Genomic DNA, 21,389 nt, shown 5'->3' on the forward strand with positions numbered 1-21,389 from the left:
AAGAGTAGGACTCCTGGGGGTGGGTGGGAATTGGGGGTAGGGAAGGGAGCCGAGTGAGCCCGCTGGACGAATGGAGCATGTAGAGACAAGAGAGGGCTGAATGTTGAGAAAAAACAATCAGTAAAAGAGCATATGCTGTAAGGCAGAGTAGTATAAGAGGTGTGTAAAGAGAATAGGGTAGAAGTGGGATGAGTATAGGTGGGGGTTTAGTCAGTAAAATACAATAATAGCAGGATGAAGTGGAGTGTACTAGAGTAGTCACAGAGATGAAGTGGAGAATATTTAACCATGAAGCTTGGGCCAGAGGATAAAAAAAGATAAATTGCTGAGGTAGCAGGCAAACTGAGAGGGGAGAAAAGCTGGGAGAGGGTGCCACCTAGTGGTAGAACTCTAAACTACAGTGGAGATTCTGAGAGGACAGGCCAGGGATAAAAACTAAGGGGCTAGAAGTAAGGTACAATGTTTGTATGGAGGAAAGGTACACAGTCTATACGGGAAAGGCTGCTGGCTATCCTGGCTTAAAGCGACCTATTAGTTACCATCAATTAGTTGTAGCAATACTAGACTGTACTGGCAGGTTTAGGATACAAACATACTTATTGCTTCCTTTCTTATACTTTGGGGAGCAGGATGGTAGTTGCTATGCTGTAACATCAGCTTGGAGTGGGTCCTTAGCCTTCAGGTCAGAGGAGTCAGAGTCCCAAGGACAGGATATGGAGCTCAGTGAGCGGGTACTTGATAGAAAATAAGTAAGAAAAAGAACAGGTACAGTGGATAAGAATTTGACTTAGTACAGGACTTAAAAACATTTGCTCAGCTAATATAGTAACATATAACAACAGCAGAGATATATGTTGCGAGATGAAATAATTAAACTTATCCTTCTAGCAAGCCAGTAATATTGGCAAAGGCAAACCTTACCTAACAGCGGTCAAACCAAATGAGCAGGATAATACAATAAAATTAGCATCAGGGTCATTCAACAATTGTAACAAAATTAAACTATTTAGTGAAATGAATACATAGGCTAATGAATACTTATGTAACCACAAATAACAGAGTGAGAAAAAAAAATGTTTATACACCATTCAAAGCACATATAAAAACATTAAAAGTATTCGCAGGGAAAGGCCAAATTTAAATAGCACTAGCATTAAACACTATGTGATGCAATTTGCTAGCATCACAGCGTGGGAAGGTACAAACCACTACTAGACTGTAACAAGGGTACACGCTAGGCAGCGTTATGTGGAGGAGGCGATTGTGTGTGTAACTGCATGCATTCATGAGCGTTTAGTTTAAATTAAGTGATTAAATAACTAGTCCAAACATTCAGCATTAACAAATCAAACAGCATTTAGCCATCCAGAGGTTTGTGGAGGAGGTTGTATAAGTAGCCGCTCGCTTCAGGAGCGTTTGGTTAGAATTATTTGCTTTATAAAATCCATGCTAATGTGAATTATGTTGTTCTAGAAACTTTCTGTTTGTAAGAGCAATATTTAAACTCTGTCCCTATTTCGGGGCCCTTGTCCCCCATTATTTTAGGATTTGGCCAGATTTTTTGCACTAGGAGGTTGAAAGGTATCATCTAATCACATTACCAAAATATGTCAATGAGGGAATCTAACAGCAAGAGGTTCTCTTGTTTGATTCTCAGCAGGGGTGTGTTCTGTGCAGAGTCTGCATGTCCTCCCCATGTGTGTGTGGGTTTCCTTTGGCTGCATCAGTTTCATCCAACATTCCAAACACATGCAGTAGGTAGATTAGACACTATAAATTGGTCACAGGATTGAGTGTGAATGTGAGTGTGTGGTGTGAAAGGAGTATCCAGCAGGGCTAGTCACCTGGTGGTATAAACTGTTGACGTGACACCCCAACCTCATGTGGAGAAATGGTAAAAAGTGATGATGGATGGATGGAGGGGAATCTGGTGTTAAGCAAGCTTTTATTAACAGCAGCACACCAGCTCAGTAGCATTACTCTGGGGGCACAGGTTTCAGTGTGGTAGGAGGCATGCCGGCACCTTAGGGAATTATGTTGGTATTGGGGATTCTCTTTCCATCGAATAAAGATGTTGGGGGATTTCTTTACTTTTAACAATGGTAGTATGCTGTTGAGGAATATATTAGAAAAGAAGTAGGAATCCTTGCATTGTCATGCACAGCATCTTTACATACTTGGGGTTACTGTCCCATAATTTACTCTATTGAGACCTGTACTCTAGCATTTATCGTAGTGTCACTAGAGTGCCATGAATTGGAAGTCGGACCTGCCATTCTTCATCTGAGTCTGATTGCTTAATTACAGAGCCCAAAAAAAGGTTTCCTTTGCATTTCCTCACCTTTAGCATCTGTTACTATCTCTTTGGTGACTGCAGTATTTTAATACATTTCTGGTATATTCTGTTTTGTGCCAAGGTCAGCTCTGTCTTGTCATGCACATGACCACATCTAGTATACTTTTCTTACATGTTTTCATTTTCTTTATCCACTCTTACATGTATACTGACCTTCTACATTCTTCCTGATCCACCTATTGCATGTTTTTTTGTTTTGCTTAATTTCACTCACATCTTTCATCAATCTCATATCTGTACCTTTCGTTTTAATATGTTCATACTGATGAACCATTCACAAAGATTTCTCTAATGCTAGGTTTGGCTGCAGCTATAACGTCTGTAAAATTTCATAGTCTGCAATGCCTAGGACAATCCATCTCTTATTTGTTCATCTTTAGAGACAGCAAACCCATACTTTGTTAGTGTATATATATATATATATATATATATATATATATATATATATATATGTCTCACAGCACCTTTACGAACTTGCTTCATTTTTGGACCCATTCATTGAAGAATGCTTTTTCATGTATTGCACTAATTTTAGGCAGAACATGTTTGTATAACTTTGCTATTACTGCCTGAGACATTAAGGCTTACTCCTTAGAAAATGAGATAGCAGCAAAAACAGGATAAACTTCTCTGGCGATAACATAAAGTAAAGAGTTTATCTGAACCTTTCAGCTTTCTTTGTCCATCTTCACTGCTGTTCTGTAGCAAGTGAAACTTTGCTTCCATACTGGCCATGTTGATGGCTGTGCAAAGAAGAATGGCTCTGGTGCACTGAATTTTGCCATGTGTAGTGTCATTTTGCACTTTACCTTCCTTCGTTCCAGCTGCTTACTCATATGCTTGAGTCAATAACACTCCAAAGTGTTAGTAAAATCATTGGTGGGGATTTTTGTGATACTGTCGCATAGTTTTCTAACAGTATGAATGTTTACCAGTTCTCTAGTTATATGCTGACATTCCATCATAATTCAGTATTAAATGTATCCCAGTGTGGCATCATGTCATGTCCTGTGGTTAATTTCAAGATACCAGAGATTCCCTAGACCAGATTTGTACATAAATCTGTGGATACAGTCAAGAGTACATCTATCTCCTACTGCCTCAGTAGAGGGGAACCGTATGGGTTTATGTAAACACTAAGGGTATAGCACTGATCATGTAGGCCATCGTCATGACCTGATACCATTACAACACTAAGCCACAGAAAAACTTTAAAAAAAGAACGAACAAGTAGACAATATTCCCTTTAATCAAACTTCTTCAGAATAAATGAATAAGCCACAGAAAAGCCCGACCTGCAACATATCACTATATTTTAATAGATATGTTTTAATTATTCCTTTACTCAGCTGGAATACTAAACACAGACACATTTTACTGAATGGAAGTAATTATATTTGATTACTAGAATATATTTCATTTATTAATTAATTTTAGTCTTTGCTAGCCATTTTGACTTGCTCTTAAGTGCCAGCTTTTCTGAATGGCACCAATTTTTTTTAACTTATGAGAGATGATACCATCAGCAACTATGAAGCTAACAGTTTTAGTATGTCTGCTATAATATAACTTTCTCTTTCAGAACAGTGTTATTGTGTATATATCAAAAGCTTAAATTAAATTTCTCATCTCCCTCCCAAAGCAACTTTATCTTTCTTGCTCCAGCCCATTTTTTTATTGTTAGCTTTGCAGTATTCACTGACATTTTAAGTGGGCTACAACCTATGATATTATAGCCCCTTCTCTCAAACAATTTCACTCATTTGATATTTCAGTATCAACAATGCTAGTAACATTTTAAGTTTTATTTCTGCTCAACTGGAATATACATGTATTAGTTTTGTATTAAGTGTATTATTATTGGTGTTTAATTTTATGATTTTATAATTTTATATTTATCTGTACAATAACTGTATGTGTGGAGCTTTTCTCCCCGGGTCTCCTCTGAAAATGGGCTCCATGGCCCAGTCGGACACTACCTGGTTACCAAATAATAAATAAATAAATAAGACGGCACAAAGGCACACCAATTAAGAGAGCACTTGTGAGCTTCCCAGTTTCAAACTGCTCAGTGCTGTGCATGCAGCATGTGTGTGTGTGTGTGTGTGTGTGTGTGTGTGTGTGTGTGTGTGTGTGTGTGTGTGTGTATGCATGTGTGCATACATATGTGTGTGTGTGTGTGTGTGCGTGTGTGTGTGTGTGTGTGTGTGTGTGTGTGTGTGTGTGTGTTTGTGTGTGTCTATATGAATGCACACATGCAGACATGCATGTCTTTCAGTGGATTGACTCCCATTCCAAAAACAGATTCTATGCCTCATGCCTATTCCATGCTAAGACAGACTCAGGTTTCTCTACAAGCCTGTCTTGAATAAAGTTAATGTCAAAGAATGAATGAATGAGTGAATGAATGAATGAATGAATGAATGAATGAATGAATGAATGAAAAAATGTAAATAAACTAATGCTGCATGATGAAAGAAGCAGGCAGAATAGTGCATTCATATGGAAATGACTCCATAAATATCTCCTAAATTGTTCTGGTTTGTTAATTGCATTATAATTTTGAATACTTGTATTAACTATTATGTTTTTTTTGTAAGGACAAGCTTGTTTTTATTATATATTTTTAATGCGTGCTTTAACCATTTGGTTATGGAAAATATCTTCATTCCACTGTTTTAATAACACAGACAATGATGTATTTCTTGTTCAGAGTAACGCAAGCCCTTTATATTAAAATATTGAGCAATAGCTATGTTTATGATTTGTAAATATTATAATTTTTTGTTATAATTTAAAATACAATTAATTTAAATACATTTTTTCTATTATACTACATACTTTTGATGGCAGAAAAATACAAGTTGTCTCTTGTGTCTGGTTAGTCTGCATAGGTACTACATTCCATTTTCTTCTTCAGTGTCCCTTTCCATAACTCATCACCCCTTTCAGGTTTCGCATGATTCAGTCAAGTTAAAGTCCAATATACATGTTATAACCTCTTCCATTTATCCATTACTCAATTCAACTTTATACCCTTAAACTAACAGACATGTCCCCTCCTCTTTTTCTCATTCTTCTTGAGCTGCATGCCATCACATTATAGCCATGCTGTATTTCTACTTCCTCTCTTAATCTCATTTGTGCATACCTCTCAACTATACAGATTTTCATAGAGAATGTTCATATTTTTGCCTCATATTTTTGTTTTCCTCATAAAATCTGGGATTTTCTGGCAATTCATTGAGAAATGAAGTCACTAAATAAAGACAGACATTTGAGTTTCAGACTTCATAGCTTTCACAGGTATGAGTAATATTTATAATTTGTCCCTATTTTTGTTCCCTCATTAATTTTGGTTTTGTCCATATTTCTAGTGCTAAGAAGTTGAGAGGTATGATTTGTGGTCAGATTTAGCTTCTGTAACCTTTCCTCAATCTCCCTGCCACCCTTCCTTTCTGTTTATTAAATTAGAAGCCATCCTTTATCTCGCTCTGTGCAGCTTGATTTCTTAAGTCTTGTATGACACTAAACCTCAACACAGTGCTCCAACCATCATATGACTAGATAGCTATAGATGGGTGATATAACCCTTCTGTTCCTGGAGTCTGCTCTCCCAAAGATGCATTTGAAATATTATTGGTCTTGGCTGAAGCTTTCCCAGTTTGTATCTACAGTTTCATTTCTGCTCCCATCACATCAAAGTTCTATTGCATGCAGGTTCTTTTTCTGACTTCTGACTTTTAGGGTCACTCTACCAAGCTGTTTTCTACTTTTGGATTATTAGAACCCATATGAACTACTTTACAATTCTTCTCATAAAATCTTAGATGGCACTTTTCAGGAACATGCTACCAGTTTCTTCAGGTCCTTTTGAAGGTTTGCTCCCCAGCCATGGTCTCTTTTATCTTAGAGTAATCCAAAAATAAAATGATCCTGCTATCACTACTGATAAATTGTCAAAAAATACCGGTTCAAGGACCAGCCCCTGTGACTCTCCACTAACTGCTTATGTTTCCTTTAAATTGGTTTCCCTAAATCTTGCTTTCTGTTTCCTGCCATCAAGATAGCAATTGAATTTTCTAACAAATTATCAGCTTCACTCCATCCCTACATTTCATCTATCAGTCTCTACCAGGGACTGGCTCAAGGGCTTTACAAATGTCAAGACATGAAGCAATGACTTGTTTCCTTTTGTTAATTTCCAGTATAGTCCAGTCATAAAATTGAATCACATTCAGGGGGCGTGACCAAAAATGCAGATTAGCAAATATTCTCCAGACATACCAGTAGGATTATAAGCGTAATAAACCTTGGGGTTATTACTACAAAGCTGAATCTTTTAGGCAAAGGAACACTGTACAGACACACACACACACACACACACACACACACACACACACACACACACACACACACACACACACACACACACACACACACACACACACACACATACATACACACACTTCTGTATTTGTAGAAAAAAAGAATACCTGCTTCTGTCTTCTCATAGTAGAACTGTCTTCCTCTCAATGCTATAGAAAAATATATTCTGCCTTATCAAACTGGTTTATTATTTTTTCATATTGTAAATAATGTATATCATCAAAACCTACAAAGAGCATTTTATTGCATAAATCTGATTTGATTGTATGCAAACTGTGATGTGTATTTTATTTGAACAGAATTACTGTATCCATTTTCTTTCTTGTAACATCTCTTTCCAGACTGAATCTGAAAATGGTCCATTAGGATCAATGCTCCAACTTGGATAACAAATCAAAATATAATCAAAGAAAATAAATAATTGATTTTTAAGCTGTTTTATTAGGGACTGAAGAGGTTAAATTTATAATTATATTAATAACATTAGCTATCTGCAAATGTTAGTTGAAGACAGGTATGAGTGATACATTTGTTAAGTTTACATTTTGAAGTGTTTAATATTTCAGTAATATTTTTTTTATTTCATTTTGCTTAAACTTTTTTTTTTTCATTTGCTTTATAAAGGGCACACATAGCTACGAAAACATTTTCAAAGCACTTCACAAGTACAGAAATGCATAGGATACTTAAGACTTCATAAATTAAAAAAAAAAAGATGTACAAGATTCTAAAAATTTTTGATGTTTTAAAAGGTGGTATATATATTGGACATCAAGCACAGACTCAGTAAGGTCTTTTCAGACTCTTGACTATATTCTAGAGCTTTAAATGTTTTATTTGATAGAAATGGTCTATTGTGGCCATATAAAAATACAAAGTAAATATATCATTGCTATGTTCTCCAGAATGTTAGGGACAACTTCATTTCATCCATTTAGATTACTGCCAACACTTCCGGTTAATTAGGAAAACTTGATATATGGTATGATCTGCTTGCAGTCAAGGGTTCCCAATTATGTATCTTCTACTGTAGTATAACTTTTATACTAGCTTAGAAACAGAGACGAAAAAAAGCATTTTAGTAACAAGGCAGAAAAAAATCAATATTCCCCATGGAGTTTCATTAATGGATTCCAGAAGCACACTGAATGGCAACTAAAATGCATGACAGGCACTTCCAATCTCCTCAGAAATGTGAAAGCCAGTACGTCTGTGGCTTAAAAATTGCATGCCTGTTTATTTTAGAATAAAATGCCCTGTAGATGTTACCAGTAACATTAGAAGACAGTATGGTCATACCCTGACAATAGTTTGTAATACTGGTAAGAACTTATAACCTTGGAACAAGTTAAATCAAAGAGAATGTATTTATGAAGTTGGAGAGATGGTGATTTTGTGTAACACACTGTAAGGCAGAAGTTAGGTTTTTCATATTTTCTTATTTATTATTTAATTACTTATTACTTATTTATGTTTCTTGTATTTTATTAAAAGGGGTAGTGTACAGCTTTAAAATGGTCTCATTTCAGCCACATCCTGGGAATACAGCATTAAAACAGAAGAGTAGGAGTTTACACTAAGGATAATGCAGAGGGTAAACACTCTCAATATATCACCAATTCATGTTACAAAGTAAGATCCTCAGAACTAAAGCAAGTCTCATAACTATGCATAATTATACAAGGTGTATACATATCTGCAAAATGGAGGTGGTTAGTTATACTTCATTCATATGACAGAAATAAAGTTGAGTGGTGTTACCAGGCAGGTCTCTCCCGAAGTGCTTATGCTGCAGAGTGTGGCTAAAGTAGTACTAGGCAACCATTTTGCCTAGTTTGTATTGAGTTTTAGAAAGATACTGCCAGTGGCAAGTCCTTTTGTCCAACTACTGATAGCCTTTTCTGATTTTTAGACAGCCCTACAGCAGTGCTTACCTTAAAAGAGATGTAGAACTGCAGATGGTTTTAATCTCTTTCTCTCTCTTTCTCCCCCTGTCTCCCTCCCTCTCTCTCTCTCTCTCTCTCTGTCTCCCTCTCTCTCTATATATATATCTGTCTTACTGTAATTGTTAAGTAGAATTTCAGGGGGAGTGGCACATGACAATTAATCATACTCTCTCTCCAAAAATACCTGTGGTAAGTAAATGATGAAAAAAACTGGTCAGCTGTGCAAATACTTACTATCAGTCACATTAGTTAACTCAGTCAAAAATTCAGTCACCCATTACTTTCAGTGGGAAAGATCACATTAGAGGAAAGTGCCGGGGAAATTAGCAGGTAGGTACTGTTAAGGTGTGTGTGTGTGTGTTTGTGTGTGTTTCTAAATGCATGTGTTTGTGTGTGACTGTATGTCTGAGTGTTTGTAGAGGCATGAGTGGTGTAAGATGAATGTGTGTTTGTGTGTGTGTGTCTGTGTGTGCATGTGTGTACATTTGGGTGAATGTATATAAGTGCTATCGGTTCAGGGGTATGTGTGCTTCATCTACAGTAAGTATGTGCGTGTATGTGTTAGTGTGCATGTGTTGTGTGTATGCTTGTGTGGTGGTGTAGGAGGGAGAGGATGCCATACCTAAACTCCCCTTGACCAACAAGCAAATCCTGTAATACTGTGGAGGCGCGAGGGGGGGGGTGGGGGTAGACAGCAAGGACTATTACATATGTTCTTAAGTTAATTCAAAAGTTAACAAAATGACAGACTGTGCAGCACAAAAATTCTATCAGGAGGAAATACTAGACACCAGGGACAGTCTTGTATAATACCATAATGCACTTACAAAGTTAACAGAACACAGTTTTTGGAAAACACTTTATAAAGAGGATTGTGTTGATTGGCTACTGGCTGGAAAAGATTGGCTGGTCTAGACCTTGGAGTAAGCACCTCACTGATTCTTTTGAGCTTTTATTTTAGGTTGCTTCAGCTTTGAACCTTCTGGTACTTAAGCCCTACCTTTGAGAGGGCTTCTGCTTATTTACACTGAGCTGAACGGAGGAGGGGTACTGACCACAACTCTGATCTGTGATATATAACAATAAGTATCCTATTTTCTTGCTTATTTTTACTAGTTAATGCTTATTTTTACCATTTATTGCACCTTTTATTGTCTGTTTCCTACTTTTTTCTGTATTTTACTGCTATAAACTGATCTTCACTGTTGTACTGCAATTGTCTGTCTTACTGGGCCTGTTAAATAACTTTTGTTACTGTCTCACCATTTGTAAGGCTTTTTTAGCAAAATTTTACTGTGTGAAAGGTATTAACTGGAAATGTTCACATTTGTTAAGCATGTGTTTGCTTGTTCTGATTTTCCTGACAAGGAGTGTATTATATAACTGGTTTGTTTGCAGTTAAAGGCATTCTCTAGAGTCTCCTTGCTCCTTTGGCTGTTTAAACTTTCATTTAGTGTCTCACTGTTGTTCTGCTGCCAAACCACCTAGTTTCTTAACCTTGAATTATTTTCTGTTCTTCCTTTCTCCCTTTCCCCTTTACTAAAAAAAAAATATTCAGCTGCTTTTACAGTGTTTAATCCTCCTACTCTATTACTTCATCTTGCTTTTTCAGCTACTTGTTCTCTAAAGCGTTCGATTGCATCTTTTCTGCTGCATTTATTACTGCTTGTTTTTAGCCTATTTAAATTATAAGTGTTATTCTCCACCTCTTAGTTTTCATAGGTTCATAGGTTCATAGGTTCATACTAGGCTATCTGCCCTAGGGCATTTATAAGCCTAGCAAGAGTGTGTTTGGCTTTCACCACCCATTTTAAATTAATTTTGCTATGCCCTTTTTCGAGGTTAGTATACTGTGCCTCTGTCTAACAGTGACACAGAAGTGATACCCGGGGTAAACCTACGATCTCCCATCCACTCATCAAGATTCCTCTTGAAGAGAGTCAATGAGGAACTCTGCCTATCCTGGACTGGGATTTTATTCCAGAGTGAAGGGAGCCTCTGGGTTATGAATCTTTCCCTCCAGCATGTCCTATTTATTTCAGTGCTGAGGTTCAAGTCTCTTGAGCAGGTAGCTCGATGGGATTTGGATTTTCTGAGGTGCAGCATGTCCATTAATTCCGGGTTAGACATGGCTTTATACGTCAGGCACAGATCGCCTCTGAGCAGGTGGTATGCCACTGAGTAGAGCTGGAGTTTCTTTAACCGGGAAGCATATGGCATCTGTTTGAGCCCTTTGATCCTCATGGTGAGGCACTTTTGGGATCTTTCCAGTTGCTGCAGGTGTCTGGTAAGGTACATCCCAAAAGGGGCATTGTACTCAATTATGGACCTGATGAGGGATGAGTAAAGAGGCACGATGACCTCCCCTGATCTAGATGTGAATCCCTTCATGATTAGGTGGGCTATATAAAATGTTTTTCTAACCACTTTGGCCACGTGGTTGTCAAATGAGAGATTGCTATCAACTTGGGTCCCTAGGTCCCTAATTACTTCATCTGTACGTAATGGATTACCACCTATGTGGTAATTTGTGGGCACTTTGTTTTTGCCAAAGGGGATGACTATACACTTTTTGGCATTTAGCTTGAGGCCATGGCTCTGGAACCAGTTGTCTGTTTCTATGAGGCCCTTTTGGAGGATGCTTGTGTCAGCTGGAGAGTCGATTATGGCACCCAGTTTGCAGTCATCTGTGAACTTGGTCAGCCACAGTCCTTCCATGTTGGCCTGTACCTCTGAGAAATATATACCAAACAAGGGAGGTCCCAGGACTGAGCCTTGTGGGACACCACTTGTAACTGGTTTGGAGTCTGACATGGCTCCAGCAATTCTAACCATGTGGGTTCTGTCCTTGAGCCAGTTTGCAACCCATCTAGTGACATAGGGGTTTATATTTAAGCTGGTGAGCTTATCTATAATGCCCGAGTGGGGTATTGTATCGAAGGCTTTTGCGAGGTCCAGGTAGGCTGTGTGGACCACCTTCCCCTCGTCAATGGCCTTGGTGACTGTTTCAAAGAAATCAACCAGGTTTAAGAGGCAGGATCTGCTCTTAACAAAGCCGAACTGGGTGGGATCCAGTGTCTCTAAGTCCCCAATATCTTTATTTATGAGGTCCATGATTATCCTTTCCATAGCTTTGCAGACCAAGCTAGTCAGGCTTATGGGGTGATAGTTTCCAGGATCCATTGAGGCACCACCTTTGTGGAGAGGGACCACTGTTGCTGTACGCCACTCTTTGGGTACATATCCTGTAGTAAGGCTGAGATTGAACAGTAGTTTTATGTTTGGGTTTAGCTCTTCTTGGAGTTCATGTAGGACGCAGCCCGGGACACCGTCTGGTCCCATTGATGCTGTGTTTTTTGCTTTGGAGAGGACAGCTCTTACCTGAGCATCTGAGATGTCAGGGGGGCAGCACTCTGCTGGGATAGATATTTGCCCTTTTGTTGGGGATGGGGGGGAGAGGTTTGCACTGAACCTGTCAGCTAGCATGTTGGCAATGTCTGTGGGTTCGGTGTATTTTTTGTCATTTTGGACTAATTCTGAGCATATCTGGGAATTCCCACCCAGGTTCCTAACATAACTAAAGAAAGCCTTGTGATTATCCATAGCGTCCTGTGCAATTGTTCTCTCAAAGCTGGCCTTAGATGATTTTATGAGTGCCCGTAGTTTTTTGCTAATACTGATCAGAGATGCCTTCCCTTTTTGGGATTTTGCTCTATCATGTAGTAGCTTCCTCCTTCTATTGTATAGTTTATTTATGGCTGGGGTCCACCAGACAGGACGTCTGCCTCTGGAGGATTGGGTCTTGGTTTTATTTGGGATTGCATGATCCATGCATTCCTGAAGGTGTTCATAGAATGCTTTTATAAAGGATTCTGCGGTCTGGGCCGTATTTTCCACAGGCCCGGGGGCTTTGAAGGATTCAGGATGTGAATATCCAGTGAGATTAGTTTATGGTCTGATCTTACCAATGAGGGATACACTTCTGGTCTGGAGCATAGAGTCCCCATGTTGGTGATGATCAGGTCCAGTATGTTTTCCCCTCTTGTGGGAGTGGTAACAAGTTGTTCCATAGCATTTGAGTTTATAAATTCTAGGAACCTTTGGGCTAGGGTGTTGGAGCTAGAGTAATGCTCCCAGTCTATGTTTGGGTAGTAGAAGTTGCCCAATATAATGGTGTTTGGAGATCTTCATATTTTCCAGTGTTCTCAGGAAGGCTGAGTGGGGTTCCTGGGTTTGTGAGGGTGGTCTGTAGCAGGCTATAAACTGGAAGGCAGTTTTACCCACTGTTAGTTGTACATGGATAGTCTCTGATGCTTCATGCTGTGCCACCAACCTGGAGGTGTGGGTATCTTTCACGAATATTGATACTTCCCCTCCTTTTGTGGTTTGGTCCAAGTTTTGGGGCCGAAAAGCATGGTGTGAGGTATAACCTGGTAGTGCTGGGGTGCTCTTGAGAGCCTTAAACCAGGTTTCTGTTACTGCACAGATATCAATGTTCTCCATGCTAAGGAGAGTTTCAAGTGCGTGCATCTTGAGGTTTAGACTTCTGGCGTTGAGTAGCATTACTCTTAGCTTCTTATCCCTTGTGATACCTATGGAGGTGGGTCTGTCTTTTGAGCCTTGCCTAAAAAAGGCACTATGGGGGTAGCAAGAGCCTTTGCCAATATCCAAACTCCCAGGGGTGAGAGGTGCAAGCCGTCCCTAGCGAAGCATCGTGGCTTGTCGAGCATGTCATCCCAGGCTGACAGGCATTGGATTCCCTTTGAATGACACCAATACTTAAGCCACTTGTTGAAATTGATCATCTTGTCTTCATATTGTGGCATCATTCTTGGTGAGGGTAAGATGCTACTCAAGGTCAGGGTCATACCGGCCTGGGCTACATGCTCAGAGAGCTCCTCTATGTCTCTTTTCATGCAGTCCAGGGAGGTACGTCTCAGGTCATTCACACCAGCATGGACAATGACTGAGTCATATTTGTACTTGCCTTGGAGTGACCTGAGTGCTTGTGTTATGTGGTGGATCCTAGCGCCCGACAGGCAGCTCACCATGACCTTCTCCTTGTTCAGCCTGGTGAGTGGGATGTCAGTGTGCCTGACGATAGAGTCACCTATTACAAGTGTATCAGGTGTGTTGTTTAGCCTTAAGGGCTGTGACTGTTTGGCACACTGGCTATGTGAGCTATGTGTTGCACGTGCTTTGTTTTGGGGTAGCGGTTGCTTGGGTGTCTGCTTTGGAGGTCTCTGCTGCTTAGGCAGATTTTATTTAGAGCCTCTGAGTATGTTTTTGTGTGTTTATGTGTTTGGTTTGTTGTTGTGGTAGGTCTATGTGAGACTGGAATTGTAGTGAGTGTGGTTTCCTTCTCCTCCTGACTGGTTTCGCCAGTACTGAGTTGAGAGAGCTTAGCCTCCAGTTTGGCTATATGGTTGCATCTCTCACATGTGTTGGAATTTGTTGGGAGGAGGAGAGGGTTGTCTGTGTACATGAGGCAGTTGTAACATTGCCTCAAGATTCCCAGATTCACCAGCTGGACTGGAGAGGAGATTGACAACTCACCTTTGGACATGCTAGAATAGTATTGGGAATTCCTTTATAATTGAAAAAAAAGTCTAATGGGGAACAAGGTACTCAAGGGGAGTTTGTGAGGGTGTAGTGCTTTTAATTTTTTAGTGCTGACCTATATAATTGCTTTAGTGAGCAAGTGCCAGGTAACTTAAATGCAATGTGTTACAGGTAACTTAAATGCAAAAATGACAAACAGTAACTTTCTTTCAAGTGAAACAAGGAAATAAGTACAGTAAGCAATGCAGATATCACTAGGGATCCACAGAAGCGCTGAAAAGCAATGTTTTAGGTGGAATTAGTGTTTCAGGGAAATAACAAGCAAACAAACAACAAGCATACAAACAAAGCTAGATTCAGCAGGCCTGGGTCTAGTCTATGCTACAGCAAACAAGGTGCACCAATTTCAGTAAGAAACAGTTCAAATATGCAGGCACTATAAGCCTTTAACCAGAAATTCCCAGCTCAGAAGGGCAGAGTCCAGCCTCTCCTCCCACAAGAGTGCAGACCACAAACCTTCTTAATGTAAAATAACTGGCCTGAAGCCCAAGTGGTTAAACCAGAACTAATACACTTTTAGAATAACAGACACTGAGCCCTCAATCAGCAGTTCCCAACTTAGAAGGATGTAAGCTACCTGTCCTACCACCACAGTGCAGGCCACAAACCTTCCTAATGTAAAACAACTGGTCTGAAGCCCAAGTGCTTAATCCAAAAGACTTAGAATGATAGCTACACTTTAATCAAGTTACTACCAAGCAGTAATAAATACAACTGAATACTTTAAAGAATGCCTGAATTAGTGCTCAAGTTATACAAGCAAAGCTAGATAGAGCAGGCCTGGATCTAGTCTATGCTACAGCAAACAAGGTGTACCAATTTCAGTAAGAAGCAGTTCAAATATGCAGGCACTATAAGCCTTTAACCAGAAATTCCCAGCTCAGAAGGGCAGAGTCCAGCCTCTCCTCCCACAAGAGTGCAGACCATGAACCCTTTTAATGTAAAATAACTGGCCTGAAGCCCAAGTGCTTAAACCAGAATTAATACACTTTTAGAATAACAGACACTGTGCCCTTAATCAGCAGTTCCCAACTTAGAAGGATGTAAGCTACCTGTTCTGCCACCACAGTGCAGACCACAAACCTTCTTAATGTAAAACAACTGGTCTGAAGCCCAAGTGCTTAAACTAAAAGGCTTAGAATGAGATACACCAAGCAGTAATAAATACAATTGAGTACTTTTAAGATGACGCAAAAGCAAAATAAAGTAGGAAGAAACACAAATACATTAAAAGCAGATACATTTTTTTTTTTTTGGATTTTTTTCAATTAAGCACTTGGGCTTTAGGCCTATCCCTTAGCTCTCCCTGGCCCCTCTCCCTCAGATTCTGACAAATATTGATGAACAATTTCCTACAGTTTCTCTTGCCAGCCTGGTTGATATGGGCATCCTTAGACAATGTAGCAAATGCCTCATGTCAACAGACAACCATCTACTACTACCACCTAGGGACACAATTTGTGAGAGATGCAATTACATTAAGAACCTGGATTCTATGCTCTATCCCTCACAAGCCAGTATATCTGGCACTGAGAAGGTTGTCAATACAATCACTACAGCTCAAACACCACTCACAACTACACAACACACTCCCACATATGCGTATGTTCTCAACAAAAACAAACCCCAACAAAGGAGATCTCAGAGGCAAAAACACACACGATCTCCACAATCTTCCACACCACATACCACACACAGTACACATACCTGTGTCTCACAACCACTAAGGCCTAACCATAAACCCAGCATATTAGTCATAGGAGACTCTATTGTGAGATACACAGGCATGCCTTTCACCAGGCTGGATAAGGAGAAAGTCACAGTTAGTTGTTTGCCAAGTGCCAGAATCTGCCATATCACACACACAGTCAAGTCTCTCAATAGGTACTGTTATGACCCTGTCATAGTCCATGTTGGCGTAAATGACTTGAGACGTACCTCCCTAGACTATATGAAGAGAGACATGATTGAGCTAGCTGAATGTGTGTCCTAGGCAGGTATGTCCCTAGCCTTAAGCAGCATTCTACCATCACCCAGAATGATGCCTCAATACAAACAGAAAATGATTGACTTTAACAACTGGCTTAGTTTCTAGTGTCATTCCAGGGGGATCCATTACCTGATAGCCTGGGAAGATATGAGCAAAAGACCACTATGCTTTGCTAGAGATGGCCTGTATCTGTCTCATTTGGGCTTCAGACTTCTGGCAAAGGCCCTTACCACCACCCCCACCCCACAGTGCCTTTTTTATGAAAAGTCATGAGGTTGATACCAACATAAAAATTTCAACAAAACTAAAATTAAGGTCATGCTGCTAAACGCTAGGAGTCTAATCATGAAACTGCACTCATTACAAGCATTCTTAACCCTGGAAGATGCTGACATTTGTGCAGTCACAGAAACCTGGTTTAAGGCTGTGAAGAATACCCCAGCCTTACCTGATTATTCATCCTATTATATATTCAGACCCCAAACTGTGAGCAGCAAAGTCAAAAGAGGTGGAGTTTCAATATATATTAAAGGCACACATAACTCCAGGCTGGTCAAACAGTATGACGCACAGGAGACACCTCTGGTGCAGTTAACCATTGATAAGATCCTTATTCAAATCATAGCTAGCTACAGGCCCCCAAATTTAACTCAAGATGCCCACTCCATGTATCTGGACCTCTTCATATCTATCAAGATTCAACCCTTTACCCTGATTCTAGATGACTTTAACTACCCAAGCATAGACTGGAAAAACTACTCATATCCTGAGTCCCCGTTTTGGTAGTGACTCATTCTCCCAGTGACATTAACATGGACGGTACCTTGGAACAAACAATGTTGTATTCACAGACTGAGCTTCCATCCACTTTAACAAGATACCCCAACAATAATGAGTTGCAGAAATCATTGGAGTTCAACAATTCCTTTATTATGAAATTTTCTCTTGAGAGTTATGAGATTAAGAATATATTAAGAAAGAAATGGAGTTTGTTAATAAATAATACTAATTTACGAGAGTTGGTGGGTGAGATGTCTCTTGCTGTTTTCAAAAGAGGTAAGAATTTGAAAGCAATTTCTGAATCAAGGAAACCAAGTAAGATGTCAAATGCAGGTATGAAGAAATATGGTGAATGTACATACTGTAAACATATACTGGTTTGCAGTAATCTGAATTTGAAGAGTATTTCTGTGGAAATTACATCTGTGGTGGTGCAGTGGTAGCATTGTTGCCTCACAGCAAGAGGTTCTCCCGTTCGATTCTCGGCTGGAGTGCAGGTAGTGCCTTCTGTGTGGAGTATGCATGTCCTCCCCACAGTTGGGTGGGTGTTCAAAAGACATGCGTAAATGGGTGTGCCTTAGTTGAAGGTTGCACGTCGAGCTGGCACCTCGGTGTTTGTGAAAAATCTACTGCTAATCATTAGCGGACCAGTGTTCCGCTGTGGCGACCCTTAACCAGGAAAAGCCAAAAGACAACAGCAACAACATAATTGTGTCTCTAATGGGGTGGTGTACTGTGCTTGTTGTTCTCTCTGTTCATGTTTCTGTATAGAAAAGACTGATTGGAAATTGAAGGATCGTATCTATGAACATTTATATGAAATTTGGAACTGCCAAAGAGACTAATGCATTATTTAAACATATTCATTTGTATCCTGACCATTTTTTCAAGTTTTGTGTGCTGGAAAAAATTACTGTTAACAATAGAGGAGGTCCTTGGTCACTCACACTTTAAAAATTTGAATTATACTGTCAACTTTTACTAATGCCAGTGATTGGCCTGGCCTAAATGAAATGACTTTGATATCATGCCTATTAGAATTGAAGGCATTACATAGATAGTATATAAATACATGTGTATTTTTAAAGAAAAATATACTTCATTATCTAATTTTATTTAATATCCTTTTTTAAGACTGTATTTGCATGTTTTATAGTGAATTGTGCAAATTAAAATGTTTTCATAGCTCATTTGTTCTTGTCAGATGAAGTATGTCTCTTGCTGTTTCTCTTTTCTTCTTAATAGGATTAATGAGCAATATTTTTTTTTTATTTTATTTTTTATTTAACATTTGTTGACCGGGAATGTCCGACTAGGTTCCACAGAGCCTGTTTTCAGTGGAGGCCCGGGGAGAAACTCTCCAGATGCATGTCTTTGGAATGTGGGAGGAAACCGGAGTACCCGGAGGAAACCCACGCGAACACAGGGAGAACATGCAAACTCCACACAGAAGGCACCCCAGCCGAGAATCGAACCGGAGAACCTCTTGCTGTGAGGTGACAACGTTAACTGCTGCACATATACGGTGGGTTCTTCTTAATGCCTTTTATATGATGATATTCCTTACAAAAGTGATGAAAGTGCTTATCATTGCAGTGTTTTTATTTGATATTTTTTTTGCAGCTTGGATTTTTATTGTGGATTTGACATTTTTCAATCTTGGATTAAACTCTTGCTTGCATTTTGGTATCTGTTTTTCCGTGGTGCTTCATCCATTCTATTTTGTGTTTGTTGTTTGACTTTGATACTCTTAGAGACAGCCAAGTCAAATGTTGTGTAGGTAAGTTAGCATTTCCATTCATTCAGTCTGTCAGTTCTGGAACTTGCACTACAAAGTCTCAAAATGTCAAATAGTTACCTGTAATTTCAGGTGGAGTGATAATAGAGGGAAGAACTGGAGATGGGGTTCCCCTTTATGACCTGCAATCCACTGCAAATCTGAAAGCTAGTGTGCCTTCTATATTTATTGGTGTGGGTTGGGAGGGTGGCCTAAAACACTTTTTCAGAAGAGGAACAGAAAATATGGAGTCCAAAGGAACTATGGTTTACTTTATTCCTCCGGAAGCCGAATTGGTTAAATACAACTTGCATGAACCATAATGAGCGAAAGGCGAATACGTTGAACACACCAAACAGTGAAATTTGAAATCTTGATCGTTCATAGTTGGTCAACCCCACTGCCCACAACATACTACCTACTGAAACACAATAAAAAACAACACATACACACACTAACCAAAACCCTGCTTCTAACCCTAAAGTAAAGCACCAAAACCCTACTTCTAACCCTACACTAAACCCTACATACACAGCTATCTATGCACTATCCTTAACCTCTCCCTAACCTTAAGGTCCATAACTACTGCACAATTACCCTACAGAGCTATACTCAAACAAACTAAATATTCCACACACATACACTTAACAAAACCCTACACTAAATCTTACATACATTACCTAACTATGCACTATCCTTAACCCGTGCCCTAATCCTAAGGTCCATAACTATCACACACTTACCTTACGGAGCTATTCCGCAGATGGGCCAACTATGCAAATTCGATATTTCCACTTTTGCGGTTTAGTGCGTTCGACGTACTCGCGTTTTGCTTGTTATATGTCTTGCAAATTGTATTCAACCAATGTGGCTTTTGCGGGAATAAAGTAGACCCTAGGAACTATATTATAAGCCTCTGGTATGAAAGTCCCAAGTTCAAGCACTAAGCTATTTTGCATGCAAACTCATATCTGTGAGAATCATACTCTGTATCTTTTGGTATAAGTGCCCCATGTGCAATCATTAAGGTAAAGAACATCACCAAATTAGGCCACTGCTGATTACTGTGATTTTGATCATTTTACCAGACTGTTAACTGCAGAAATGTTATTGGACCGTTACAAATTATTAACTATCAATTACTTTATGTTTTAAATATGATACTGTATACACAAGAGTTCTTGTGTCCTCATTTTGCTCATTAAAGTTACTTATATAATCTTCTGTGCAGCAGGTTTTTGGCAAACACATAGGTCATTCATACTTTATTTTCTGATATGTCCCAGTTCCAGATATCACAGGCTACCTAGTAGATGAAGTGTAGAGAGATATGGTCACTCTCCCCATGTTAGAGAGATAAAGCCAAGCAGCTGTCTGCATTTGCCTTTTTGCAATAATTTATAGCAGCTCTAAATAAGAGAATACTGGATCCTATATCATGTAAGTAGGTTGTTATGGTAAGTGTACAGGTAATAAGATGTAAGGAAAATACATGTGAAAAATACATTTTGTGAAAGATAATGCTCTGTTTTCAGGCACCTCAACTGGACACAGATGTAAACCTTTTCAAAAAGCTAATGGTAACATTATATCCTGTTTATACCAATAAAAAATGGTTGGGATCAACTATGATACATCAGAAGAAAGCAGTTCCATATAAATCACTGGCTTTATTATAGCTCACTTTCTTTTTCAGATATGGTGGCTGGTCATTTGGAGAAATACTGCCTTCAGATTTAAAACCAAAAAATAACTCCCACACAGTGAGTCTAAGTAAGGTAAGACACATTTTAAATGACTAGTGGCCTGAAATCTTTTAATAGTTTTCAAAACAGGTACATTAATGAGTGTTAGTAATACTGTATATGTATAGGGAATACAATGAGACAATTATTACTAAAAACTGCAAATAAAGCTAGCATTTGCCCTGCTTCATCTGACTGATCTTCATTTGGTGCTGGATAGTATTAGACATATATATATATATATATATATATATATATATATATATATATATATATATATATATATATATATATATATATATATATATATATATATATATAAATATATATAAATTGCAACAACCACTATGTGTGTGTATATTTCAGTTATCTGTAAGGTTATGTTTAGCCTCAAGATGGCAGTATTTTCTGGTGGACACTTGGTGGTGCTACGGTAGTGTTGTCACCTCACAGTAAGACGTTGTCCTGTTCGATTCTCAGCTAAAGCGTCTTCTGTGTGGAGACATGCGTGAATGGGTGTACCTTTATTGAAGGCTGTGCGTCAGGGCTGGCAACTCAGCACATAAAAATCTACTGCCAATCATTGGCAGACCGGAGTTCTGCTGTGGTGACCCCTAACAGGGAAAAGCCAAAAGACACAACAACTTAAGGTAAAATGTTTGATGCAATTTCCTGTTATTTCTGCAGTGTGTCTCTCATGACATTAAAGAAAACGAAAAAAATAAATGTACCTCTGTTTAGACTGCAGTCAGGCTGTAAGTATCTTTTTAATGTGCCCAAAAGA

At 39.0% G+C, this 21,389-nt stretch overlaps 1 protein-coding gene across 1 annotated transcript in view; it reads left to right on the top strand.

Annotated features, from left to right (window-relative positions):
- Positions 1–21,389, top strand: part of LOC122796911 (ATP-binding cassette sub-family A member 13-like) — a 3,979,956-nt gene that overhangs the window by 1,858,251 nt on the left and 2,100,316 nt on the right. The window contains exon 24 of the mRNA XM_044065669.1: positions 20,557–20,638. Within this exon, the coding sequence (XP_043921604.1) occupies positions 20,557–20,638 (82 nt within the window). The remainder of the gene's footprint in view (positions 1–20,556; positions 20,639–21,389) is intronic.

This window comes from Protopterus annectens, chromosome 3.part0, assembly GCF_019279795.1.
Source record: "Protopterus annectens isolate FY-2018-M chromosome 3.part0, PAN1.0, whole genome shotgun sequence".
Lineage (NCBI taxonomy): Eukaryota > Metazoa > Chordata > Ceratodontiformes > Protopteridae > Protopterus > Protopterus annectens.